Here is a 25,828-nt window from a genome sequence, read left to right as displayed (position 1 = left end):
TGGGCGGATGCCTGATGATCGCCTTCCAAAGCAACTACTCTATTCCGAACTTAAAAATGGAAAGCGTAATGCTGGTGGTCAACAAAAGAGTTTTAAGGGCAGAATCCGATACCAGGGAGAAGAGTCGATGGAAGAAGACTGGAAAAAGTTTAAAGACTATTTACAGAAATACTGTAAAATTAATGAATGTTAGAAAAATGTGGGAATGAAGTTATATGGCTTTAGTAGAAATGTTATAAGGAATTAAGTATAAATAGATTATTAGAGTATTAAAGGAAAAAATAAGGTTAGAATATGTTAAGATAATTATAGGATAGAAAACAGAGGAAGATGGAAAGGAATTGCTGAAACAATTAACAGAAGTGGAATACAAAAAGGGAGGTGTGAGGAGGTCGCTGAAATAAGTGAATGAAAGCTAAGATATTGAAATTGATTGATGTGTTTTAAACTGTTTTTATTTTGTTTTGTTAGTCTAATGTGTTAGTGTTATGTAGTGTTTTTATGTTATGTTATGTTATATAGTGTTTTTGTATTGTATTGTATTGTTCATTTTGTTTTGTAGTGTTTAAATTGTTGGAAAAGCAATAAATATATTTTTTAAAAAAAACAAAAGAGTTTTAAGACTGTCTTTAAGGCAAATCTTTAAAAATGTAGTATAAACACTGACAACTGGGAAACACTGGACTGCGAGAGCTCCAGTTGGAGAACAGCCTTTACCAAAGGTGTCATGGGCTTTGAAGACACTCAAACTCAGAACGCAAGGGAGAAATGTGCTAAGAGGAAGGCACGCTTGGCAAATCCACACCGTGATCAACTCCCACCCGGAAACCAATGTCCCCACTGTGGAAGGACGTGTGGATCCAAAATTGGCCTCCACAGTCAGTTACGGACTTATTGTTAAAAAAGTGTTTATGGAAGACAATCTTACTCGGCTATGAGTGATTGCCAAAGAAGAAGTGTGACCATTTGGGCATATGCAACATGGTTGTGAGAGTCTTAGCCTGCAGGACACTGACTGCACGGTGAAAATGAGCTTAGAATCTGCTGGTTTGGCTCTCTGGGGCACACTTCCACCCTGCAGAAATCAAGATTTAACAGCCCACCTTTCAACCGATGCATGGTGGGTTGAATCCTGCTCTGCAATCATCTGCACTTCATCCCTGTGGGGCAACTTTGACAGGCAATTGGGAACTGCTCACCTGTCAGTCACCAGGTGTTATTATGTGACGTCAGATGATTGACAAGTGGGTGATCCCGTGCCCCTGTTGGCCCACAGGGATACGGGGAAATAAAGATCTGCCGCCCAGGCAACAAAAAAAAGGGTCCCCCAAGCCAGTTTTAAGATTGTCAGGTGGCTACGGAATATCTGCTAGTCCAAAACATGCCAAGAGAAAATAAGATTGATCAAAGGTCTGTGTTTATCTGCATGCTGATTTGGGCATTTAGGAAACGCTGCAGATCTATATTCTGTTTCATTTTCCGTAACCACTGGGGCTTTAAGGAACGGATTTGTCACAAAACCACAATAATAACGAAACTCTTGAAGCATGGGTAAGAATGATAGAAGAGAATGTCCACTGCTGTCTGCTGCTTCAGGAAGCATTGTGCATGGCCGTACACTTGTCACAGAGATAATGGGGCTGTGAGTATAGATCTGAATTTATATCCCTCTGTCGTTTACTCGTATTGCATTTGATATTAACAGCTGACATGACCTCTAGACTCAGAGAGGGCTCTGGCGTGATTCAGCATGATGTCAGCGCAGGTTTAGGGCTGCGGTGCCTCCCTTAATGCTTCTAGACTACGACTTCCATCATGCCTGATCAATGCCCATGCTGGCTGGGGCTGATGGGAACTGGAGTCCAAAACAGCTGAAAGACATCAGATTGGGGAAGGCTGGTTTAGAACGAAGCTGAAGTGGAGAACTTTGTCAAACATACAGGGTGCTTTTGTTTGAGAATGTTAGCAGCCACTTTTGGGTGTTAGTGTTCCCATGCTGTTGCACTAGCACTTGTTTTTCTTAACCAGGTTGTTCTTAATAACTGTTATGCTAGGAGTGGAGAACCTCTGGCTTGGGAGGGCAAATATGCTCCTCTCTATCTGACTCTTGGAACACTGCCTAGGCTACACCACTCTCACTAGCCCATCTTTGCACCGTGAGTGTTTTTGCCTTGCCGGAATGAGTCCTTGGCCTCTGGTCAATGCCTCTTGCTTGTCTGAATGAATGGAGAAACTAGGCTACTGTTGTTGTTGTTGTTGTTGCTGCTGCTGTTTAGTTGTTTAGTCATGTCCAACTCTTCATGACCCCATGGACCAGAGCACGCCAGGCACTCCTGTCTTCCACTGCCTCCCACAGTTTGGTCAAACTCATGCTGGTAGCTTCGAGAACACTGTCCAGCCATCTCGTCCTCTGTTGTCCCCTTCCCCTTGTGCCCTCCATCTTTCCCAACATCAGGGTCTTTTCCAGGGAGTCTTCTCTTCTCATGAGGTGGCCAAAGTATTGCAGCCTCAGCTTCATGATCTATCCTTCCAGTGAGCACTCAGGGTTGATTTCCTTCAGAATGGATAGGTTTGATCTTCTTGCAGTCCATGAAATTTGCATGCATCGCTCTGCCTGCTTCTGCCGCCGACCCTGCCCTCCACCAGCATGTGGCCCTTGGAGGGTTGATCAGAGAAGGATGTGGCCCTTTGGTTACTGTAGTTTGTGCATTGCTGGAAACAGCCCTGAAATCACATTGATGTGTTGCAAAGGCAGCCTACAAGTTGGAGAAAGAAATGATATGGGGACTCTGCAACTACAAAGGAAGTGTAAGCGTCCTAGACTATGCCCCACCCCTAAACTCTCTGCATGAGCAGAATTGGTCCTGAATCTCTTTAAGCGCTCCTTTAGGTCCAGTATGATAAAATAAGCATCCAATTCAAATAGATTAAGAGAAAACAAAAATTTGGAAACACTGACAGTAAAGACATACAACTAAAGTTAAATGACCTATACAGTGGTACCTCGGGTTACAGACGCTTCAGGTTACAGACTCCGCTAACCCAGAAATAGTACCTCGGGTTAAGAACTTTGCTTCAGGATGAGAACAGAAATCGTGCGGCGGCAGCAGGAGGCCCCATTAGCTAAAGTGGTACCTCAGGTTAAGAACAGTTTCAGGTTAAGAAGGGACCTCCAGAATGAATTAAGTTCTTAACCCGAGGTACCACTGTACTCGATTTTCAAAAAGCCTTTAAGTGAGCTTTTTGACGTGAATAACTTTCCACTATTGCATCGTTTGTGTAGAATGTTATTGCCTGCATTTCCACCCATCAAGATCCACCTGTCATCTGAAAAACGTCTGTATTTTTTTTCTCAGCCCAGCCAAAACAATCCACTGTGTTTGTGACATGAGACATGGGCTACAACTAACTTCAGAACTCTAATAGGGCAAAAACCTCTTCTAAAGCATAATGTGACAACTGATAATAGGGGACCGGTCTTTCTGGTTCCCAGATCAAAATCAAGGAATCCCCTTTTTGTTTGTCTTGTCAGTACTGTTCAACAAATCGATTCTGAAAGTTCACAAAGTCCACGATGCATCAAAGCAAATGAAATTTGCCAAATGAAGGTGAAGTCCTTTCAAAGGAGACTCTGCAGTGGGAAAGTTCTGGATCCTAACCCTTAAACAAGTGGAATTCCATTAGCAAACCTGACTGCATTTCTTGGGGTCTAAAAAAGGATTATGGGCAATCCTCTTACCACGTATTTGGTTCATGCTGTGTTTAGCACACAAGAAATCAGTTCTTTCAGTTCTTCACCTTGTTAATTTGGAGACCTTGCTGAAGATTATTTAATACGCATTGGCCATCTCCTAACATTCTGTAACTGAAATGATCGCTGGTGTGGACCAGATAACCATTTACTAAATTATTTATATTTATAACCCAACGTTTCTCCCCAAGGAACCCAGGGCAGCCAACAGCATGTGATAAAACATTTTAAAAAAACAATTATAGTACAGAAACATACTGGGAAAGATCTCAGCTTAAAACGTTTCCTGAAAGAGGAAGGTTTTCAGCAGGTGCCAAAGAGACTACAGAGATGGTGCCTGCCTAATATTGAAAGTGAAGGTGTTCCAAAGTGTAGATGTCACAACATCAGAAAGGCCTGTTTCCTACATTGTACAGAATGCACTTCCTGATAAGATGGCATTTACAGAGGCCCTCACTGCAGAGTGATCAACTGGGTATAGAAGGAGTGTGACAATCTTTCAGGTATCCTGATGCCAAAACCAGCGCCTTAAACTTAACCGAGTAGCTAACTGGCAGCCAGTGCAATTCTTTCAACAGCAGGGCAGCGTGTTGACAATCTATAATCTGACATCCCATAATACTACCTCCGTAGTCTGTGCAATTAATTATGCATAAGGGAAACAGTTAGATCTGAAAAACGAAACACCAAACTGGGAGACATCTTTGCTTCCAAACATGCATTCATTGTGCTGCTGGTGCTGCTCGTGCATGCTTCTATATAACGTCGTTGGCATCAAAAGGTCCACCCCACATCCAGATTTATTAATTTTCTGCAGAAAATCAAATGCTAAAATTGGAATCAACCCACATTGGGTCCAATGCATCTTCAAATAAGGCAGGTGGATCCTGACACCATGGAAGAAACTTGCCCCGATTTAGTCTGGGCTCAGCGCACTATGGGAACCAAGAGGTAGCCTTGATTCCCTTCTTCGGGAGCGGGGCAGGGAAGTGTGATCCTATTGTTCTTGCTTCAACTCTCGGCAGTTTTCAAGGCTGTTGTCCGTGGTATCATCTGCGAACTGTCTTCGTGGGCTGGGAGTTGGTGGCACTATTTTACAGTGGTTCCTCTCCTACTGAAGGGGTTGGGTTCAGAGAATGACTTTAAGGGATTATGTACCCATCCCTTGGTAGTTGTGTTGTTCGGTGCCCCTTAAGGAAGGTTTATACGAAGGTGCCAGGAGCACTTATTAGAAGATTTAGGGTATGGTGTCATTATGGGTGGTATTTTACTATTTTTGACTCAGAGTAGACCCATTGCAATTACTGAACATGGCAAAGTTGGTTTATAAATAGTCTTATAAATGCATAAAATCCCAGCACAATGAAAAGACCCCTTTACAAAGGTGGTCTGATCTAAATCGCGTCTCCAGTTTTCCGATTCATATTTACTAACCAAGCCTGAATACTAATTGGCTACTATAACAATTTATATTGTTTCTTTGACATGTTATCTGTCTCTTTTCAAGTGGACTAAACAAAGCACTGGAATGCTTCAGATTATTCTGCTGTTCAGCTTATCTGCCTTTTGTATTACAGAATTGATAGTTTTAGAGGATTGTGAAGTTACAGTTGTAAGGACACAAAGCAAGATCGCTTTTTGAAGGGTCAAGTATCCATAACTTTCCAGAATGGAAGGTTAATAATTACTGGCAGAATAATTTATCTGTGCTACAGAAAAAGCAACCACCCATTGCACTTAGTTGACAATACAAGTATTAATTCAATATTTGCATGATACATTAATAACTTGGCATACTTTCATACTGTATTGATAATGCTTGACGCCAAGTCAAATTTTTTTACTCCTTACGTGTGTTTGTTTCTGCAGAAAAGCATACTTTTTACTTTGCTTGATAGGTCATGGATTCAGGTGTTTGATATACTGTATATGTAAGAAATTATGGGGTTTTTTCCCTTTTTCTTTGCTAGACCAAAGGGAAGAAAGTATCAAACAATATGGTGCAATTCAGATTCAGTCCACATCCATAATTTCCCTTTATCTGCCCAACAGCTACTTCCAATAAGGGGCCGTGCATTGATGGTGGTGACAGATGTTGTGAGTTATTGTTCATGTGGGAAATGAAACAATACCATGTTTCCACAAAATCACTATCGACACCAGTGCTACTCAAAGCAGTGGCCCACAGACCAGCGGCTGCCAGTCCCTGGAGACTACACCATAGCCCAGGTTGAGAGTGATGTTCAAATGTAGTCCCTGATGCATTGGGTGTGTGTGTGTGTGTGTGTGTGTGTGTGTGTGTGTGTGTGTAACTGCTAGTCCCACACATCAGATAGTTTGAGAAGAACTGTTCTACACCTTTAGCACCTCTTATTTATTTTGCACATTTAGCTGCTATAGATGTTCGCCAAATGCATCCATGGCATCTAATAAGCGAGGTATCTTCACCATGTTTCCACTAAAGCCCAATCGTCTGCCTGGCTGCTCCCATAAAAAAAGTAAGAGCATGCGTACGTAAGTTAACTTCATATTTTGGTCCTTAAGAATAGAGGGCAACTTTAACTGTGGTCCACAGTGTACAGTTACGACCTATAATTTGTACTGCATTCAGAGCTATGGGGGATGCGGGCGGCGCTGTGGTGTTAAACCACAGAGCCTAGGACTTGCCGATCAGAAGGTCGGCGGTTCGAATCCCCGCGATGGGGTGAGCTCCCGTTGCTCAGTCCCAGCTCCTGCCAACCTAGCAGTTTGAAAGTACGTCAAAGTGCAAGTAGATAAATAGGTACCGCTCCGGTGGGAAGGTAAACGGTGTTTCCGTGTGCTGCTCTGGTTCACCAGAAGCGGCTTAGTCATGCTGGCCACAGGACCCGGAAGCTGTACGCCGGCTCCCTCAGCCAATAAAGCAAGATGAGCGCCACAACCCCAGAGTCGTCCACGACTGGACCTAATGGTCAGGGGTTCCTTTACCTTTACAGAGCTATTGATTCAGTTTTTATAGGGGAAGCCAGGGGTGAGGGAACTTTTTCCAGCCCAGAGCCCACATTCCTTTCATGTGCAACCTTTCCAAGGGGTACATATCAGTTGTGGATGTGGCAAGATGCACATCAGTCTCTATCCTGGCAAGCAAAATAGACTTGTCGCTGTTACATTCTAGGCAGGTGATATCACTAGAGGGCCTAAAGCAAGGTCAGTGAGGGGCGTGGCTTGAGCAGAGTCCCAAGGGCCAGACAGAAAGCTTTGAGGGCCACATTCAGACCTTTAGGCCTGGGGTTCCCCATCCCTGGAATAGACTTTAATAGGTTTTATAGTACATTCAGATACTTTAAACAAAGTTTTTTCAGCCATGGAGCCACTATATAATAATAATTGTTATTTATTTCATTTATATACGTACTGTCCCACACATTTAACAAGCCATAGATAATTTAATGGCTGAAGACCTGGGCAAAGAGGAAAGTTTTTGCCATTTAAAAAAATGTTTTTATTCACTTTCCAGAGGAATAGCAGTGTCTCGTGGCAGCTTAATGACTGACCAATTTATCGTGACAAACTTTTGTGGGCTAGTTATTTTTATTTACTTCACGTTTCTAAGAATAATGCCTAAAGAGCCGCAGAATTACAAGAATTATAAACATTAGAAAACACACTAGTGTTTCCTTAAAGGCTGCACCCTGGGTCCTGACAGCAATATAATGTCTCGAATAAAACATGCCAACACCTCTCCTGTCTTACACACAAGGAATCTTGGTATTTTAAAAGGCAGCTTTCCAAAGCCATTTTCCCCCTGAATGCAGATAACATCAGGTTTAACCTTCGTCCCATAAATATGCCTCAACTCTTGCCCATGCGCCATTAAACTCTGCGCATTCCTACAAAAAGTCGCAACCCCTTCATTCCTACACCCCTGACTTTCCTGGGGTTCCATAAACCCAAACCGAAGAAATGGATCGCCGATACCGATTTTCCAGCTGCTTTTCACCATCATGTTAGGCTGGGAAGCTGTGCACTGAATTGCCTATAGCAGAAAGGGCAAGTAGAAACAGAATATTACTCTGGTTCCCTTCCTTGCTGCACAACACCCCTCGCCACCTCTCGATTAGGGGAAGACACCTGATGGTCTAGAGGCGAGTCACCCACCCAGCCCGTGCCCCTGTATATTAACCCTCGCGATTCTGCCAAGAGCTGCGTTGCCACCCACTTTACACACACCCCTGTACGCTGGGCGATCGTGCTTCGTTTCCTACCCCCTTTGCATCAAACTGGCTCCCTCTGTCCCTTCGCATTGCTCAAAAGCACGTGAGCCGCCACATCGCACACGTCCGCTACACACTGCAATTGCAGCAGCAGCAGCAGCAGCAGCAACATACCCCGAACTTCTGACATCGCAATGCAAGGAATACATGAGTCTCCTTGGAAAACAGCCGATATCCTAGGAATCTAGCCGATATCCTGGGAATCAGCCGGTGTCAGGAAGGCGCTTCCCCGCTCTGAAGGACAGCTGATCTGCAGGAGAATAGGGGGCGAATCGCCCCCCAAACTCCCCCCCCCATCAGGCCTTTTCTGTCGTTTCCAAGATCCAAGGCAAATTAAAAACTCGCTCCAGCATTCTAGTCCTCAGCGATTTGTCCGGGTTCCCTCCCCAGTTAAAAGTTTGCTTTCCCATCCACGGTGGTCTCCACCCTGCGTTCTTCCTTGCACCAGTCCCCCTGCCACTTTTATAGCCCCCATTGCCCGATGCATGTTAAGCCCCACGGTGCAGGGAGGTCACCGAGCTTGCACGCGTGCTTAATAAGGGAGCTGGGCGGGTTGTAGGTTTGCACCAGGCGGACTCCTTTTGCCCCCCTGCAGAAGTTGATCCGGCTCGGAAACGCCTTTTGCTTTTTCATTCTTTATTATTATTATTATCCCGAGGACGTTGTTTGCACCCCCCTCGCAGCCTTGGCTCTTTCCACACAGCCCAGCTGACATCTTTCTCTCTCTCTCTCCAAGAAGGCTTATCCAGCTATTCCCTCTCAGCCCAGGAACTTTCCATATACAGGAGGCGCATCCTGGCACTCGGGCGCTCAGCAGCGCCAGCACCGGCTTCCCTCAAGACTCTGAGCGGCTCCAGCCTCTTCCTAGGGACGCGCCCGCCCTTTCCCGCCCATAACCCCAGTTCCCACTGTCTGACTCCTTCGCAGGGGGCGCCTCGCTCCACAGCTCAGACTGTGCATGCTCGAGTGACGCATTGCAGGTACGAAGCCACCAATCAGCGGAGCTCCTCGGTCGTCTCCTCACTCGTACGTTTTGTCTTCCTCCGCGCTACGAAAAAGTCCCTCCGTTTCAAATTTATTTATATTCTTTTTTTTAAAAAAGCTACGACTTCTCGTTTCTTGTCGATCCTTGTTTGTTTCTCGTCGAGTGGGGACGACTGACAGCATCGTGGCGGTGTGGGGAAGGAAAAGGGATAGACAGCCGCAGCGACGGTTGGTAACGGCTGCTTGAGGGCGTGGGGACGGATCTCGTTTCGCCCCGCTCCGCGGCTTCTCTATGGTGATTTGGAAACGGGGGGGAGGGGAAGGGAGACGGGGCGGGTTAGGAGCGCGGAGGGATCCGAGAGAGCGGTGAGGTGGTTTATGAGGCGCTGCCGGCAGGCGCGCTGTGCCCAGTCTGAGGAGAGCTGCCGAGCAGTTAAGGTAGCAGGAGCGGAGGAGACGACTGACAGCGCGCCACTCCCGCCTACCGCGCTTAGCGAGGCTGCCTTCGTCTTCAGCGTTAGCTGCTGCCAAGCCCGGGCCAAGCCACCATGGTTAGCAAACGGGCGAGCGGGGAGAGGCGGTTTGCGTTTTAACTCGGATCGGCGGTTGGGCCGCGCGCAATCGGCGCCTTTTTAACCTGAGGCTGCTGTGAGGTGGTGGGGGGGGGGGAGAGGACATCCGCCTCTCGGGGGGCTGTGGGGAGGCGCGGGGGGAGGTGGTTCGTTTCCCACCCTCCGCTTGTGTGTATCTCAACGTTCCTCGGCTGGATTCAAAATTCAAACCACCGGCGACAGTTGTTTTCGGCGCCATGCTGCTTTCCTCTCCCTCGCGTTTTGGACGAGAGAGATATACGCATATGCACAACCTACATAGTCGGCGGCAGTTTTCTGCCTAGTCGAGGGATTTTTGTTTAAGGGAAGAGCGGCTGAGAAGGCAGGCGCAGGCGGCAGTTGGCTGCAGCGGCGCGCGCGCGTTTATGTGGGGCGGGGTGGGTGCAACAGTGTTGTCATAGCAACCGAGATGTCACCGCCGCCCCTTCCTTGGCAGCCCTCGGCTTGGGGGTGGGGAGGCAGCTGCTGGAATCCAGAACCGCGATCGCTGATATCTATCTCTCTCTCCCCCACTACCTAAAAAAAATTAAGGCTTGAAGGCGTATTTGGGGAGAAATTAGGTGCATGGGGAACGGCGTGTTGTCGGGGAGGGGGCGGCTGCGAGAGGGAGAAGTTGCGGGGTGCTGCTGCTGCTTGATGCATTGCAAGATCGCACCTGGAGGGATGGGGGATGCAGAGGGTATCCAAAACGGCTGCGCCAGGTCGCCGGCTTTGTTCGTCCTCAAGGGTAAGGGGGGAAAGGGAGAGCTGTAAGAGCAGACCGACCTTCGCATGAGAATATGCAATCTGCAAAAGCCCAGAGGCTTGGAGTTTCGTGATGTTTGTGCAAGGAGCGGGGCGGGGAGGGTAGAATGAGGCAGACGGTGCCTGGGCTCCCCCACCCCTGTGCTGTTAGCTAAAAAGTGCGCTCCCGGTAACCCCTTGAGATAATATAAACCGTTCGCTGTTCTTGTGTATCCTTTTAAAAAGTAAAGGGCTTTTTTCTGTTGATGGCTACTGTCGAGCTGTCACGTTATTAAGTAAAACTTGGCAGGGTTATACCGAGTTGTCATGCACTGGAATAAAGGCACTTATTTGGAAGGAGACTTGAGGCAATCAATCTGAGGGTCTGCTTGAAGTATCCAGTAGCATAATGCAGAGGCTGTTGCTGCAGTTTTCCCTCTAGGCGTAAACCCTTGTGAAGAGAGCAGCTTCCTTGTCTAATGGCAACTGTGACTCCCGCTGGGAGCTCAGCAAGGATATGTAAAAGGAAAAAATCTTTCCATGCTAATTTTGCAATAAGATCTTAAAATCATTAGAAAGCTGGGCATGATTTGATACTCCTAGTCTTTTGCAAAGCAAGGGTGTGCTGTGTGAAGGAGATGGCTGCAGACCTCTGGCTTGGCAGTCATGGGTTTATTTTCACTTCCTATTGAAGGAATTGCTTGGATGAGCTCAGTTAATACCTTTTCACTCAAGTGAAGTTGAATGATTTGTTTTGACACTAAGGCTGTATGCAGATGTATTCATTAAGGGAAACTAGCTTTTCAGTGGCCATAAAAGTAGAGGTTCATACACCCAGGGATAATTTTAGATATTCAAATATTTTAGATATTCTATGAAGATTCCAGTTAGTGCTAGTATTCTGGGAACCTCATCTACAAGATGAGCATAATATATGAAAGTTGTTTTCTGTTACCCTGTGAGAGGCTTAATATTGACCATCTTCTAAATACTTTTCCATTCCTTAAATATATTGGGTGCTGTGTCTCGCAAACATAGTGACCTACCTAAGAGAAATTGTGCATTGCTTTAGATTTGGAGAGTAGATGTAAACCATTTTGTAAGCGTTCTGCAACATGTTTAATTTGGGTATGTCAGCCTCAGCAGCTGTCTCTTAAGCAGCCAACCCTGGACTATTATTAAGCTGTGCCTGGAATATGAATATATTGAAGGCTGGAAAAATCCAAGATGCCAGATCACAAACACTCCAAAAAAATAAAAATGTTGACACCTAGGAATATAAACTTACCATTGGCCGGCCACTTGAGAACCAGATACTGGCCTAGATGGAACACTGGCCTAATTCCACAGACCCTTTGCATTCTTTAAAGGCTTCTGTTTTGAGGCATTGGAAATTTTTTAGTGCCTCCCTATGATACCTTGTTTTCCCAGGTACTGTTTGTTTCTCAAGCAATGTATTGTGAATACATTGTTAATGGAGAAAATGAAACACTTTGAGGATCTTATCCAAAACTCAGGCTTTCTTCCTGGCGTCCTTTTTGGAGCTCCTATTGCATATATCTGTTGATAGCCATGCTGTTAGTATAGGTGTTGGGTTCAAAGCCTCCCAACAATAGAGCCCCTTCTCTATTGACAAATATTTTCTTCCACAGTATTCCAACCTGGAACCCCCTTCACATAAGGATTACTGGTCACTATTTCCCCCTCTGTCCTCAATGGAGTTTGCCTTAAAGCATTTCTCCCCCATCTACACAGAAATAGCCCTTGGTTCCTTTTTTCAAAGCTTGTCCGTAGCCTGTTGCTCACGACCTTCTACACTTTAAAGGTCTTTTGTTTTGGGGGGTGAAATTAGGGATGTCATGGAGAGAGCTAGAAGCTATCATTATTTATTAAATTTGTATACTGCCCTTCATCAGTAGAACAAAACAATAATCCCTCTCCCACAAACACATTTAAAAGGGTATAGGATGTTAGTCAGTCAAAAGCCTGGTTGAAGAGGAACATTTGCACCAAATGCCTAAAAGTATATAATGAAAGGCTTCCCTGCAGAGAGAATTCCACATAGTCACTGCAGAAAAGGCCCATTCTTGTGTTGCCACCCTCCTAACCTCTCATTGAGGAGGCACAGGAAGAAGGGCCTCAGGATGGTTGCAGGGTCTGTGTAGATTCCATTGCAGCTGAGCCTGTACTGAAGCTCATTAGTATGTTTCCTTGCAGCATAAGTTAAGATGCTTGTAGATGTGAATGGCAGGTAGTAGCGACACCTCAAAATTCCATTCATGCTCTGTTTAGGTCAGATTGTTGTTTCTCTTGATAAAGCTACTACAGATTATTATAACTGGTAATTTTTAATGAAAGTACATGGTCAGTTCAGTGTATTAGTAGTACTCTTCTGTGGTGATGACCTTTTGGATGTGGGCCCCTCATTAATCCTAGCTTGCATAAAGGGATCCACTTTCGTCTTGCATAGGCCTACCTCATATTTGAACTTGCTCACTTTACCTTGGCACGATAGAGGAGTGCTAGTTTACACCAGCACGTCATGATACCTTCCATTAGTTTCTCTGTCGTAATCTGAATTTCTCACACAACTTCCCCATAATACCATTCTTTTTAGTCTTGGATTACTTCATTTTGTAAGAAATGTTTCCTCTTTCTTTGCCACAAGTATATACCTAGACTCTGACCAGATGTTTGGAAGTATTCTATAAATGCAACACATATGAGCTATGTGTGCAATTGGAATGCACTCTTTCCAGGAAATATATGAATTGCAAAACTAGAAATTTCACCTCAAAGTCAATTTATTTATACCAGTTCTTCCTCCCACTCCAGTAATTTAAATCAATCCACCTTGCTTCATGGAGCAGGTCTATCTCTGAAACAGGTGAACAGGGTCCTTGATCATATGCAGAATGTACAGCTTGCACCAGTGACTCACCACAGTCTATTCAACTTACTGAAGCAAATCTTCTTGCCATACAAAGTTGCCGTACACTTCAAATGTTGCACAATGCAGCTCTTTGGCAAATAAGGGGTATAGTATATACCTGAAATACCTCTCATCCCCCAAGCCCTGCTCATGTGGGTAAGGATGAAATACCTGATCCACCTCTTTCCACCCCACCTGACATACATATATTCAGAAATACACTTGATTCCTGTGAACCTGATTAACATACTCCATTTGTAATCAAGATCCAATAAGTGAGTTAACAAATCAATTTGAGGGTGGGGAAAATAGCCAAAACAGGAGCTTGACTTTGATTCTGGGCTACTCAGTCTTGCTGTTTTCACTGTCCCAGTGAATCAGTTTCCTGAGGGGAAGTGAGCAGCAAGTTCACAAGACTTCTAAATGTGTTTTTGTTTGTTTTTTTAGTCATAGTATTAATGGTAACCAAGAGTGGTGCTTTTTGCAGGCTTCACTTCGTGCATAGCTACCCCAGCATCCTCTACTTCTATTCAATAAGTTTAGCTATATGTGTATGGCCATTTAGACAGTATATAAAAATAGATGGTGTTATGCTCAAACTCATAAAGTAGAAGTGAAGGATATGAAGCAAACTGACAAAGCCCTTTCTGTGTATATTTCTTTTGCCTCTTCCACCACACACACTCTTACCTAACTTGAGGCCACAGGGAGAGTTAGGATCTTGGTTTATAAAACTAAAGACTTACTTTGTTGAAATACATACTGAGGTGCACCTTAGGTCTGGTATCTTCAAATGGAATGCAGTCCACTACAGGGTTATGAAGTGCAGGCCTGTGTAGCTTGTGATTTGAAAGCCATCTAGAAGAAAGCTTACCAGTAACATACAATGATGCACCAAGGCTTCAAATATATTTGTGCCGGAACAGTTAAGTCCCATCCTTCAGTATCTTGTCACCTTTCTCTTTGGTAACTAAGCTATAGGAAGCTTGAATATGGGGAAGGCAGTTGATGTCATTCCACTTTGGTTCATATGTCTGTACAAGGAACTCCCTATTTGCGTCCTAGGCATTTGCGCGTGTCAGCGGAGCACGCATCTCCCCACCATTTTTCAAGTCGAAAACGACCTGTGTGCCAATTAAACATGCACAAAATGGTCGCTGCCTGTAATTGGAAATTTATTGTATATCTAGTTGGAGATTGCAACTTAACCTGAAAATAATTGAATCTGGGACTATGAAAGTGAAGATTACTTGAAAATGTGACAGATGTGAACATTTCTGTTGTATCCAGAGAACAGTTCAGGTGGCCTGCTGGTGAAGGAGGTTGCTACTGCTCGGCTTCATATGGTCAGTTAAAATTGGTTGAATGGTTCTGTGGTAGATTGGACTATGGTTCTGTGGCAGACTGGGCTGAAAATTAGTGTTCTGGACCTTTGTGTTTCCAGGTGCTACATTGGGCTACCATCATTCCTAATATTGGCTAAACTGACTGGGGATAATGAGGGTTGTCATCCAACACCATTTGGTGACCCGAGATTGAAGGGCACTGTGCTAGATGATGCAAACTGAAATGCTTTCGTATTATGACTAATCTGATGTAATATAACTTGGCTTCAGGTGGGGGATTTAAAATAAGACAATATAACCAACCTCTCATTTTGTTTCCAATAAAGAGGTTATAGATAGTTTTTTCCAAGGGAGGTGTGGCATTGGTAACCTCTCATAAATTTTGGGATCCTTTGGAAAATAAGTAATGAAATCATACTTTTGAAAATGTTAGCTTGGTTTTATTGATTTCAAGATTCTTGCATTTCATTGTATGATACTATTAATAAGTAATATTAATATTTTTGGGTGAATATGCTACTTAACACTTTATACTTGCATGCAGTTTTTACTAGGCTTTTTTAAAATTGAAGACTGATTTGTACATATAGGGGTTTTTGTGTTGTGGAGAATAGCCTTGTCATTTTACATAATATAAATTAATGCTATATTTAAAATCTGAAGTACAATTGTAAGATACTGCTGAGTGCAACTTGAGGTTTTTTGGTGTTTATGAAACTGATGAATGCTAAGAGGCTTAGTAGAATTTAAATTTTTTTTCATATATCTGTTTCTTGGAAGAATTACAGTTCACTTTTGACGACAACAACAAACATTTCTCATTTATAGTAACTTTCCATGATGTAAACCATGATGCACATCTAAGATGTGTTTTTTCTATAAAACCATTATTACTCTTAATGTTGAAAATTAAGTTTGCATTGAGGAAAATCTATATTTGCACCTGAAAGAAGCAGGATGTGGTTAAAATGTTTAAAATCCTGCTCGAATTTTGCTGTGGTTTCTGTGAACATATTGGACTTGAATCACATGGGAACTTTTGATGCAGCCTGTAACATACAAGTATAGCTTGGTTTATGCTGCAGGAAGCCCCATTGGGGTTCTTCACATAACCCAGTAACATTACTTTCCCCCAAGAAATGTATATTTTAAAGCATGATACCTATTGTGCATTATTTCCTACACAAACAGTTTGCTTCCCAGTCCAAAGAATATAAATTCCCATTCAGTTTAAATTTGGTCAATAGGATTGCAAGTTAAGGTGAGGCTCTCCATAGAAATTGGCATATGTGCCCTACTCAAAGTCATGAGCTTGCTCAAGCTGAATATATGACAGGTTCTTCGTAATATTTGAAAGGATTATTCTGTGCCTCAGATGAATATTGTTGCAGAGCTTCAGGGCAATTGAAAACTGCTCTTAGTGCCAGGGAACACATAGTACTGTTGATGTACAGTCTCTATAGTGTTATGACAAGTAATTGGCTAGGCCTCTAGTTCCAGTCATATCAAATGAATCCTTGATGCACAATTTAGTTTAAATAGTTTTCTGGTTAAGTGACATGTCATCACATTTGTGAAATTTACTGGGTACAATATTGGATATCAATCTTTAGTTTTCCATTGTTACGATTCACTTTGATCATGCCCAACACAAAGCCGCTTCAGCACTGTGCTGTCTGTTTGTTTTGCATTATTTAATATGAGGTAGAATATCGCTTGAGCAAACTGCCATCTGGCTTAGTTTCTCTGCTGCACCCAAGCAGTTGGTTGCTACGTAAGGGCAAGGGATGAGAGCTCAACCTGTCCCAGCTGTCAGCCAGAAAATCATCTGATGCAGATAACTCCTCTTCCCTTCATAAAAACTGCATCTGTATGAGAAGGGCATGCAGGACCACCCCCACCCCCATCAGTTTGCAACGGACCAAGGGCTACTGGGGCATTAGACCCATTCTTTAATGAAAAGCAGTGCCCAGATTGAACCCAAGTAGGCTTAATGTCCATTCAGAATTTTTTTTCTGATTCTGGCATTCCCAAAATGATTCCTTGCCAAGCTTTATGTGGAAATAGCGGGTTTTTTAGGAACAGGCAAATCTGTAAGTAGGATGTCAATTTTCAAGGTACTAATTTAATTTCCCTTTATCTTTATAGGCTGATCAACTGACAGAAGAGCAGATTGCAGGTGAGATTCTAAATATACACTACTTGTGATCATGGTGATATAAAACTTGCGTAGTTTTCAGTTGATGTGCAACTTTGTAGTTATAAGTAGCTGTGATGCTATAAGTAGTATTGTAGAACTAATAATTTGAAGATAAACATTTCTTGTGTCACACAGCCTTATTTTTATCAGTACACCTAATTTTATTATATAACTAAGAACTAACTACACATGACTTTCTGACATTCGTAACTCACAGGATAGAACTGTTGCATTGCCTAGAATACTTGCTTTTCTTGCTGTAACAAATTGGCATGTGTGCACTTCTGTACTACAAGTAGCGTACACATTTACAAGCTTTCTCTCCTTGTGCAGCAAGTTACACAATCTGGATTCATACTGACTCCTCCCACCTTTATTGCTATTAACCAAATAAGATAAAAAATTAAGATACTAGTATTTTTGGTTTGGGGGGTTGATTCTGTGTATGTGATTATTTAGATTTTTGTACCTCAGATCATTAATATTTGTTGAGTGGTAAAACTTTGCTTAATTCAAGCCCAAGTTTAATGATCAACTTCACTTTTAATTTTTTTAAAGATGCTGCCACAACCCAGTAAGTTGAAAAATGTAGTTATTCACGTGTATCCAGTGCAGTTAGGTTTAAAAGTCTCTTAACATGTATGATGCCAGTTTTTTAATAGTTTGTGACCACACCAAACTGTGGAAGTCATCAAACAGTTGCATGGTAGCATCGAGAAATTGCATGCATGTGTACAAAAAATACTTCTTTGTAGCTGGTAAGAATAAACATTGATTTTGTACAGTTTCCGTTGAACTCAAGCACTTAAATAATATTGGTGTAGCTAACATCTGGTTAGTGAATCAAATCAACTGCTACACCATTTGTAGTCTTCTATTGATAGTGTTGATTTTATGTTTATCAAATAGCTCATTTTAAAAGTTCTCAAATCAGGTATAATTTATATTCATTAATACTTTTAAAGCATAGCTAACACTATGCTGGTAGAAGGATATTCCCAAAATTCAGGGTCTGCATTTATGTGGGACAAGATGGGTAAGCTGCTTTCCATGGTCCAATGCATGTCAGGTCTCTAGAAAAGTGTCTAATGGCAAATGTTGTGATACTTCGCACTGATAATAGAAGGGGTGAACATTGTATGCTACTATTGTTAACGTGTGTATGAAAGTAGTGTTGTATAGATTTCTGTATAGATTCCTGTATAGAATGGGGGAAATTGGGAATTTAAGTTTTGGGGATGAGATGCCCTTTATTTAAAGCTGCCCTCTGAATATTTGAATATTACCAAGCGTATAAAACTCAGTTCTCTACTAACTTTGTTCTAACGTGATCAATAAAAAGTAGCAATAAAAAGAAAGCAGCAGTTTAATTTTTTTTCTGTGGCTATTGAATATAGAGCAAGTTGCTGATGTAATCCTAAAATCTTAGGAAAACATTTTTCATTTATTGTGATTTTAGTAACTTCCCTAAGTAGTTTTTAAGTAGGCAGAAAGCTTAATCCAGGGCATGTACTAGGTACTCCATAACTGAAAGGTATTTCCTCACCTTCCCTGAGGAAGTGGTTTACACAGTGGTTTACAAGAGTGGTTTACACAGTGGAAAAACAAATATTAGCAGGTCAGAAGCCTGTATAAACAAAAAGGTCTTCATTTATTGACAAGGCCTGTAGGGTTAGGTGGACTACAGGGTGGACTATACAAGTGCCTATGGGTAGAATCCAGAGCCTGGATGCTGCTACCATAAAGGCCCTTTCTCATGTCTGTGCTGAATTGTTGGCTGGACATAGAGATCCTTAAAGGTGTTAAATCTTGGGCAATCTCATGTAGAAGGTGGTCCTTCACATAAAGGGCCCTAAGAAGTCATACTTTAAGAAATCATAATCTGCAATTTGAATTGTGTCCAGAAGCCCATCAACAGCTGCTATGCATATAATAAGTTTCTAGCAGGGTAGCGGTGTTGGTCTCATACAGCAAAAACAAGAGTCTTTTGAGGTGCCACATGACTGTTTTTTTTGTTTTGCAAGAACCTTAAACTTTTTAAAAAAAGATTAAGGTTAAAAGTGAATCTTTTGGCTACAGGCTAGGTTTAAACGTAGCTTCCAAATTCCAGGAAGTAACAGGAGGCATGCATTAGATTTGCTTTTTACAACAGCCTTAGGATAGAGGCTATGGCAGTGCAAACCTATGTTATCCTAGCTATCGACTCTTAAGTGGTCACCACTCAAAAGTATGAATTGTATCTGACATATTCCTTCTTTGCTACATTTCTCCAAGTCCTAAACTAAACCAAGGCAGAACCCAGTGAAATATTTTCCTGGACTCACAACATCATGGTGTGGGAGATTTTCCTATGGTGGGGGAGGGGAGCTCCCTAATGTAGAAATCTATAACAGGGATTCAGTCTAACATTTTGTTTAAATCTTTCTCTGTGTGTGTTTACAGGGTTCGTAAAATGACATTTATACATGCATCTCCCAAAGTTGTTTAATACAGGGGGGAAATGCTACTTGATTCTGCTGAATGTGTAAACTGGTCTTAACCCTAATGTATTTGGCTCTTTCCTGGTTAACTAAAAGAAACAAATATCCCTAATGTAAAACTAAAAAGATACTTTAACTACTGAGAGGAGGGGTTTTTTGCCATAAAGCTTTGGATAAACTGTTGAAATAAATAAAACAGTAATGAGTGTAGTAGTCTGAACTAATCTTTCAGTTCAAGCTTGAAACCTGCTTAAATGCTGTCTGAAGGTCATGGAAAAACTGAGAAACATGGGATGAGACTGCAGTATTTGGAGTCTCACTGTAATTGGGGTCAATTTAAAGCAGGGAAGGGAAGCTTTTGGCCCTCCAGGTGTTGTTGGACTGCAGTTACCGCCATCCATGACCATGGAACATGACTGCTAGGGCTGATGTGAGTTGGGAATTCTAGAAACATCTGGAGGGCTACATACTCTTCTTCACTGTTCCTACTTTAAAAAAAAGTTCAAACCATTTACTGATCTTACCACACTAATCTGAATGCAGGAAGATTTTTCATTTTTGGTTGCCAGAACCCACAGTACAATCAGTTTAGCAATGGGTCATCTATCAACGCAAAAAACTTCATTTTCTTAGTCAAATTTCCAAGACTGATCAGTTAGTTCTATAAATTTCAAACTGTTTCACAGGTGTGCTATGCCATGGTCATAGCAGTTTGTGATAAACTACTGTCAACACAGAGGTGAGCCAATCCAAGATTTTCCTATGGGCAGAAGGATAGGAAGGTGCTGCACATGGAAGAGAGAATTTGTGAAATTCTTCCATCCATAGGAGCATCCACTTCAGAGTTCCATTCCACAACCCTATACAGTCATACCTTGGAAGTTGAACGGAATCTGTTCCGGAAGTTGATTCGACTTCCAAAATGTTTGGAAACAAAAGCATGGCTTCAGGAAGTTCCTGCAGCCAATCGGAAGCTGTGTCGGACGTTTGGCTTTTGAAAAAAGGAACACTCACTTTCAGGTTTTGATTGTTCGGGAGCCAAGGTGTTTGAGATCCAAGGTACAACTGTATCTCATTCTATATATCCATTTTTCCATATATCTCCCCTTTGGGCAAATTAATACTGATATTCTTTTCCTATCAAAACTTCTGCTCTTATCTCAACAAGATTATCAGCATCTATCGAGCTCTGTTCTTGAACTATCAAAGAGGCTAGTTATCCTGTTTTTCTCTGCAGCTAAGCATCTAACCTTACCTGGTCACCTTCAGTAGGGGATTGAACAGTCTGTGCTCTTAAAATTAAGGGTAGAATAAAGTCTGTGAACATGCAGAGATAATGGAGGGCCTTTCAAAAGTATTCTTCAGTCCTGTCAGGAGAAAAGGTGTGGTATAAATAAATTAATAATAAAAAATAAAGTGGCATAAATCCGATGTAATAAAAGACTCAAAAATATAGAGACCATTGTTCATTACTAGAAAAGGACATGAATATTAGGGAATGTGAGGAACCAGGTTGAAAAGTGATACTGGTAAAATAATAGATTCCTCTGGTTCTATACATGTGCAAAGTAGCTAGCATGCTATATACAGTGCACTGAAAACCTTAAGGAGAACAAATAGCTTCAAGGTGCTTCATAGGTAACAATTCATAAATGAAATAACAGTCAGCTTTGGAGGCTTTTTGGCCTGGAAACCTGCTACTAGGGTCATACTATTGTTCCCATAACTACCTGAGGACAATTATGGAGGAATAAAGGTACTCAGATTGTAAATGTAATGTAGTTGAATTGGTGGTAACCATTCAGGAAGTATTATGTGATTGTGGACAACTTCCTATGCTGTGACAGTGGAAGAAAGAAAATGGTACTCAGAATTACTAAGAGGGATTGAAAATAAGCAGCCTATCATAATGTTAGTATATGCAACTATGATGCTACCATGTTTGGAATATGCTGTATCTGGTCACTCCATGCAAATAAACCACAGGGAAAGATACAGAAAGGAACAAATGATGGATAAGGTATTAGAGAATCTTTTCTATGAGGAAATAATGGTTATGACTTTTCAAGTACAAAAGAATTCAAACAATTGACACGCTGCAAACTGGTTGAAAAATTGGCTGATCACTTGTGAAAATCATGGGCCTTTGGTCTGATCTAGCAGGGCTGCTCTACAATTACATTCTTGGCAAGACTTTGCCACTTGTACACAATGCAGGCCAGCTTGAAAAACAACCCTGGTTTCTGCTCAAGGCAGGTTACATAAGAGAGTTCAGAAAATGTTAATACCTCAGATCTTGCTGAAACCATGTTATTTGGTCCTGAATGTGCTTTAGTTTCTTTGGATTCATTCATTGTGCTTAATGCTTCTCAATACCTGTGCAGTTTAAAAGAGTTTGTAGAAATATAAAGTTGTACAAGCATATATTTAATTTTAAGCTGTCTAATCTTTATATCCTATAGAATTCAAGGAAGCCTTTTCGCTATTTGATAAGGATGGAGATGGTACTATAACGACAAAAGAACTGGGGACAGTGATGAGGTCACTTGGGCAGAATCCAACAGAAGCAGAGTTACAGGACATGATCAATGAAGTAGATGCTGATGGTAAGCTTGGCCTAAAATAGTTAAGTTGCTCCAACACCAATGGCTTTCATTTAACAACCAAATTATCTTACAGGCAATGGCACAATTGACTTCCCTGAATTTTTGACAATGATGGCAAGAAAAATGAAGGATACAGACAGCGAGGAGGAAATTAGAGAAGCATTCCGTGTATTTGATAAGGTATTCAATTAATACACTCGGGAGGGGAAATATCTGAGAATTCAGAGAATTTTCATATTCAGTACCAGTTTTCTAGTTTCAGCTAAGTTAGCATCCACTCTCCATTTGGCTGGGTTGTTTAACTCAATCAGTTAAACTTAGTGCTGAGAAACAGGTCAGATTCTTAATCTCTGGAAGCCCTGATATTTCATATGAATTCAGATGCAACTTGAGCTGTGCTGGTGAGGCCCTGCTTAAAATATCATCTTATTTGGTTAACAAATTGGTGTCTACAAAAAGCAGGACTTCGGGGTGGTAGCCTCAGAACTGTAGGGGCTGTTCAGGTGATTTATTTCATAACATTTATATACTTGATTGTAAAAAATATATATCAAAGTGTCAGTTCTTTAAAACACTTCTTTGTACTCTCTCCTATAAATGCTTTTAGGAGGTTGGTTCCTACTGGTTTTGATATGTCTGCTGTTGATACATTTTATTGCTGAACCCATTTCATGAGCATTTTGAGAATTTGTTACTGTTTAAGATCTTATGTCCTGTTACTTTGTGACATTTCTGAAAAAGATCAAGCGACAGTTGGAAGTTGAAACTAAACCTCTCGTATGAGCTCTTGAACCTGTCATATATGTTCCCTGTGAGAACAGACCTTTGGCCTGATCTAGTCAGCTGTTCCTATGTTCTTAACCCATTAACAAATTGGTGTATGTTCGCAGAACAATTTTTAGATATTCTTGTTTCATATTAAGTAGTTCTTGCTGAGGCAGGAAAAGGAAGCCCTCAGATACTGTGACAAATCATAAAGAGTAGGCATTCATTCATATCGCTACTGCCCTGCCAAAAGCTAGGCTTGACTATGTTGGAACTAGTTAATAACACTCTTTACTCTAAACAAAATTTTTAAAAAAATCCTTCCAGTAGCACCTTAGAGATCATTAAGTTTGTTATTGGTGTGAGCTTTTGTGTGCATGCACACTTCTTCAGATACCATTGAGTAGCTTCAGATACTCCGTTGTGGAAGTCTAGTGATTCAAACCAAGCGACAAATCTAGCTAGTCAGCAACTGCATAATATGACTGGTTTCTGAAATTTAAATGGTATGTTTCTTACAAAACAATAAAGGTATAAACAGTTCCAGGGAGAATTTATGTATTGGCAACGCCATTCATAACTTGAGTGACCTGCGTGTTGATTTTATACCCAAGGCAGTCCAAAATACAGGTGGTGCTATAAATTTTAAGTAGCTCAAAATTTCTGGCCATGTTGTGCACCACTAGGCAAGGGTGGGATTTGAAGGGGATAGTGGATTAAAAAATGGAAGTTATGCCTGATCAAGGCAGTTTCTGGCATTTATTTCCTGTTGCATAAGTACTAACTTGCACACACCTGAATATAGCAAAGCTCTACAAACTACTTGTAAATGTTTTACAGGATGGTAATGGTTATATTAGTGCTGCAGAGCTTCGCCATGTGATGACAAATCTTGGAGAGAAATTAACAGATGAAGAAGTTGATGAGATGATTAGAGAAGCAGATATTGATGGTGATGGTCAAGTAAACTATGAAGGTAAAATTGATAATTGATTTTCTCATTGACTAATATAGCTGCCTGAACTTACTGGCCAGAATACAAAGAAGGTTTGTTTCCATGCACATGTTGGGATATTCCATACTTGCATTCTTTGCTGCTTAAGCATTTGCAGCAAAGCTAGTATAGTTCAATATGGTCTAACTAACATTCTGCCACAAACTTAAATATGCTTAATTAATAAATAATGAATAATAAACTTTGCATATTTCTGTACAGTAGGAAAGTTGTCTGTTCTCAGTGTAATGCAGACAGTGACTTTTTATCATAGTACATAGCTGGTAGGTTTGTTCATAAGTGCCATTGTAGTTTAAGTTGATCACTTATGTAAGAATAAACTCACTAAACAGATATTGCCCTGGGCTTAGGACATGCAGTTGGGCTATTTTATTTAAGGCATTTATATGCCACCCTTCAAAGTACTTATTTCAGGGCAGTTTCATTTGCATTATAAAAGCAAAACAAAATAATTAAAATATCATGAACTTCTGAAATACAGCATTCTTCTAATACTTAAAATACTAGCCATTAAAATATCTGTAAGGATAAAAAAATGCCTTAACCTAGTCCCTAAAAGATAGACATACTGGGAGCAAGGTGACCTAGGAAACTAATATGGTGTGTCTAATATTTGAAATCTTCATGTAGATCTCTAGATGGATAGCTTTTCAGTTAGGTAGATAAGAAGTTTTGAAAGAAAACTGACTACTGTTTATTGATGCAAGGGGGGGAGCTACTAGTAGTCATAAGCTGTTATTTTAATTGTTGCTTTTAAATGTCTTCCAATGTATTTTTATTATTTTTTAACTAGCTAGTTTTTATTAATGTTGGAAGCTGCCTTGAATCCCTGCTTGGGAAAAAGGCAGGATATACATCCATTTTTAAAAATCCTTATTATCATTTAATGTATCTGAAATTTATCTGCCTAAGTTGTACAGAGCTACCAGTAAGAGTATTTCTAATAAGTAGAAGCACTTAATGTAGCAAGTTGATCCTTAATACGAACATGTTGCAGAAATACTTGAATAAACATGACTGTCTCTTTTCCTCTACAGAGTTTGTACAAATGATGACAGCAAAGTGAAGACACTGTACAGAATGTGTTAAATTTCTTGTACAAATTGTTTATTTGCCTTTTTCTCTGTTTGTAACTTATCTGTAAAAGGTTTCCCCCTACTGTCAAGAGAATATGCATGTATAGTAACAAACTCATTCCTCCACGTTTTTCCCTTTATCTGTCATCCTGATATTTTGGGAAAATGATCAAAGTAACAAATGTTTGCATGTGGCTTACTCTGGATATTTAAGCCCTTCCACACTTCTAAAGCTAGATGATGTGTTGGTCAAATGAGGGAACATCTAGGTTATGCCTGTTTTAAAATTAGTTCTTTTAGGAAACTTAGCATGTTGTTGAAATGTAGTCTTAACTCTGTGTGGACTATGGACAGTCAACAATATGGAACTTAAAAAGTTTGCACTATTGCAAAACGGGTGTATTATCCAGGTACTCGTACACTATTTTTTGTACTGCTGGTCCTGTACCAGAAGACCTTTTATTCTATGGTTACTATGCTTTTAAAACTTTTGTTCAGCCACTTATTTTCAAAAGAATCTGCTTATGGCACAACTTGCCTCAAATCCATTCCAAGTTGTATATTTGTTTTCCAATAAAAAATTACAATTAACCCATATTGTTCCTCTGTCTCTTTAAACATTTTGTATATCTCTTGTCATGTTAATTCTTGATACTTCAATAGAAACTGCAGATACAGACTTAAGAATGTCGGGGAGATGGCCCATTGAAGCTTCTACGTTAGGTATTTGTTACCTGTAATGCCGCTATTGACACATGAAATCATTGATCTATTCTGTACGGACACACTCAACTGTAAGGGACTGGTTTTGTGGTGTTGCTGGAGTTGGTTCTAAGTTGGGAGCTATGGCCATGGTGGTGTTTTCAATTATACCCACTACATTAATTTGATGACCTCTGACTGCATTACTGTAAAAAGCTGGAAAGCATTGTACACAATGTTTGCTTGAAGAATGGATTGGAAGCTTCGGCCTCTGTAGAGTGCAGCAGCTCATCTGCTAAGAGGTGTGGACAGATACTTTCATCATTTCTCAAAGCATAAGCACTGACTGCTGGTCTGTTTCTGGGCTCAATTCAAAGTGCTGGC

General features: G+C 41.3%; 1 protein-coding gene across 1 annotated transcript; it reads left to right on the top strand.

The window, feature by feature from the left end:
• The first annotated feature begins 9,332 nt into the window (after window positions 1–9,332).
• On the top strand, window positions 9,333–25,337 carry CALM2 (calmodulin 2). Its single transcript, XM_083733894.1, has 6 exons — window positions 9,333–9,539; window positions 16,749–16,779; window positions 21,743–21,886; window positions 21,960–22,066; window positions 23,492–23,627; window positions 24,704–25,337. The coding sequence occupies exons 1-6, from the start codon at window positions 9,537–9,539 to the stop codon at window positions 24,730–24,732; spliced, it is 450 nt and encodes a 149-aa protein (XP_083590020.1). The 5' UTR covers window positions 9,333–9,536; the 3' UTR covers window positions 24,733–25,337.
• The last annotated feature ends 491 nt before the right edge of the window (window positions 25,338–25,828 follow it).

The sequence above is a fragment of the Podarcis gaigeae genome, assembly GCF_964106915.1.
Source record: "Podarcis gaigeae genome assembly, chromosome: 3".
In the NCBI taxonomy this organism is placed as follows: domain Eukaryota; kingdom Metazoa; phylum Chordata; class Lepidosauria; order Squamata; family Lacertidae; genus Podarcis; species Podarcis gaigeae.
Note: the sequence above shows the minus strand (reverse complement) of the source record. Positions and strands in the feature narration are given on the sequence as shown.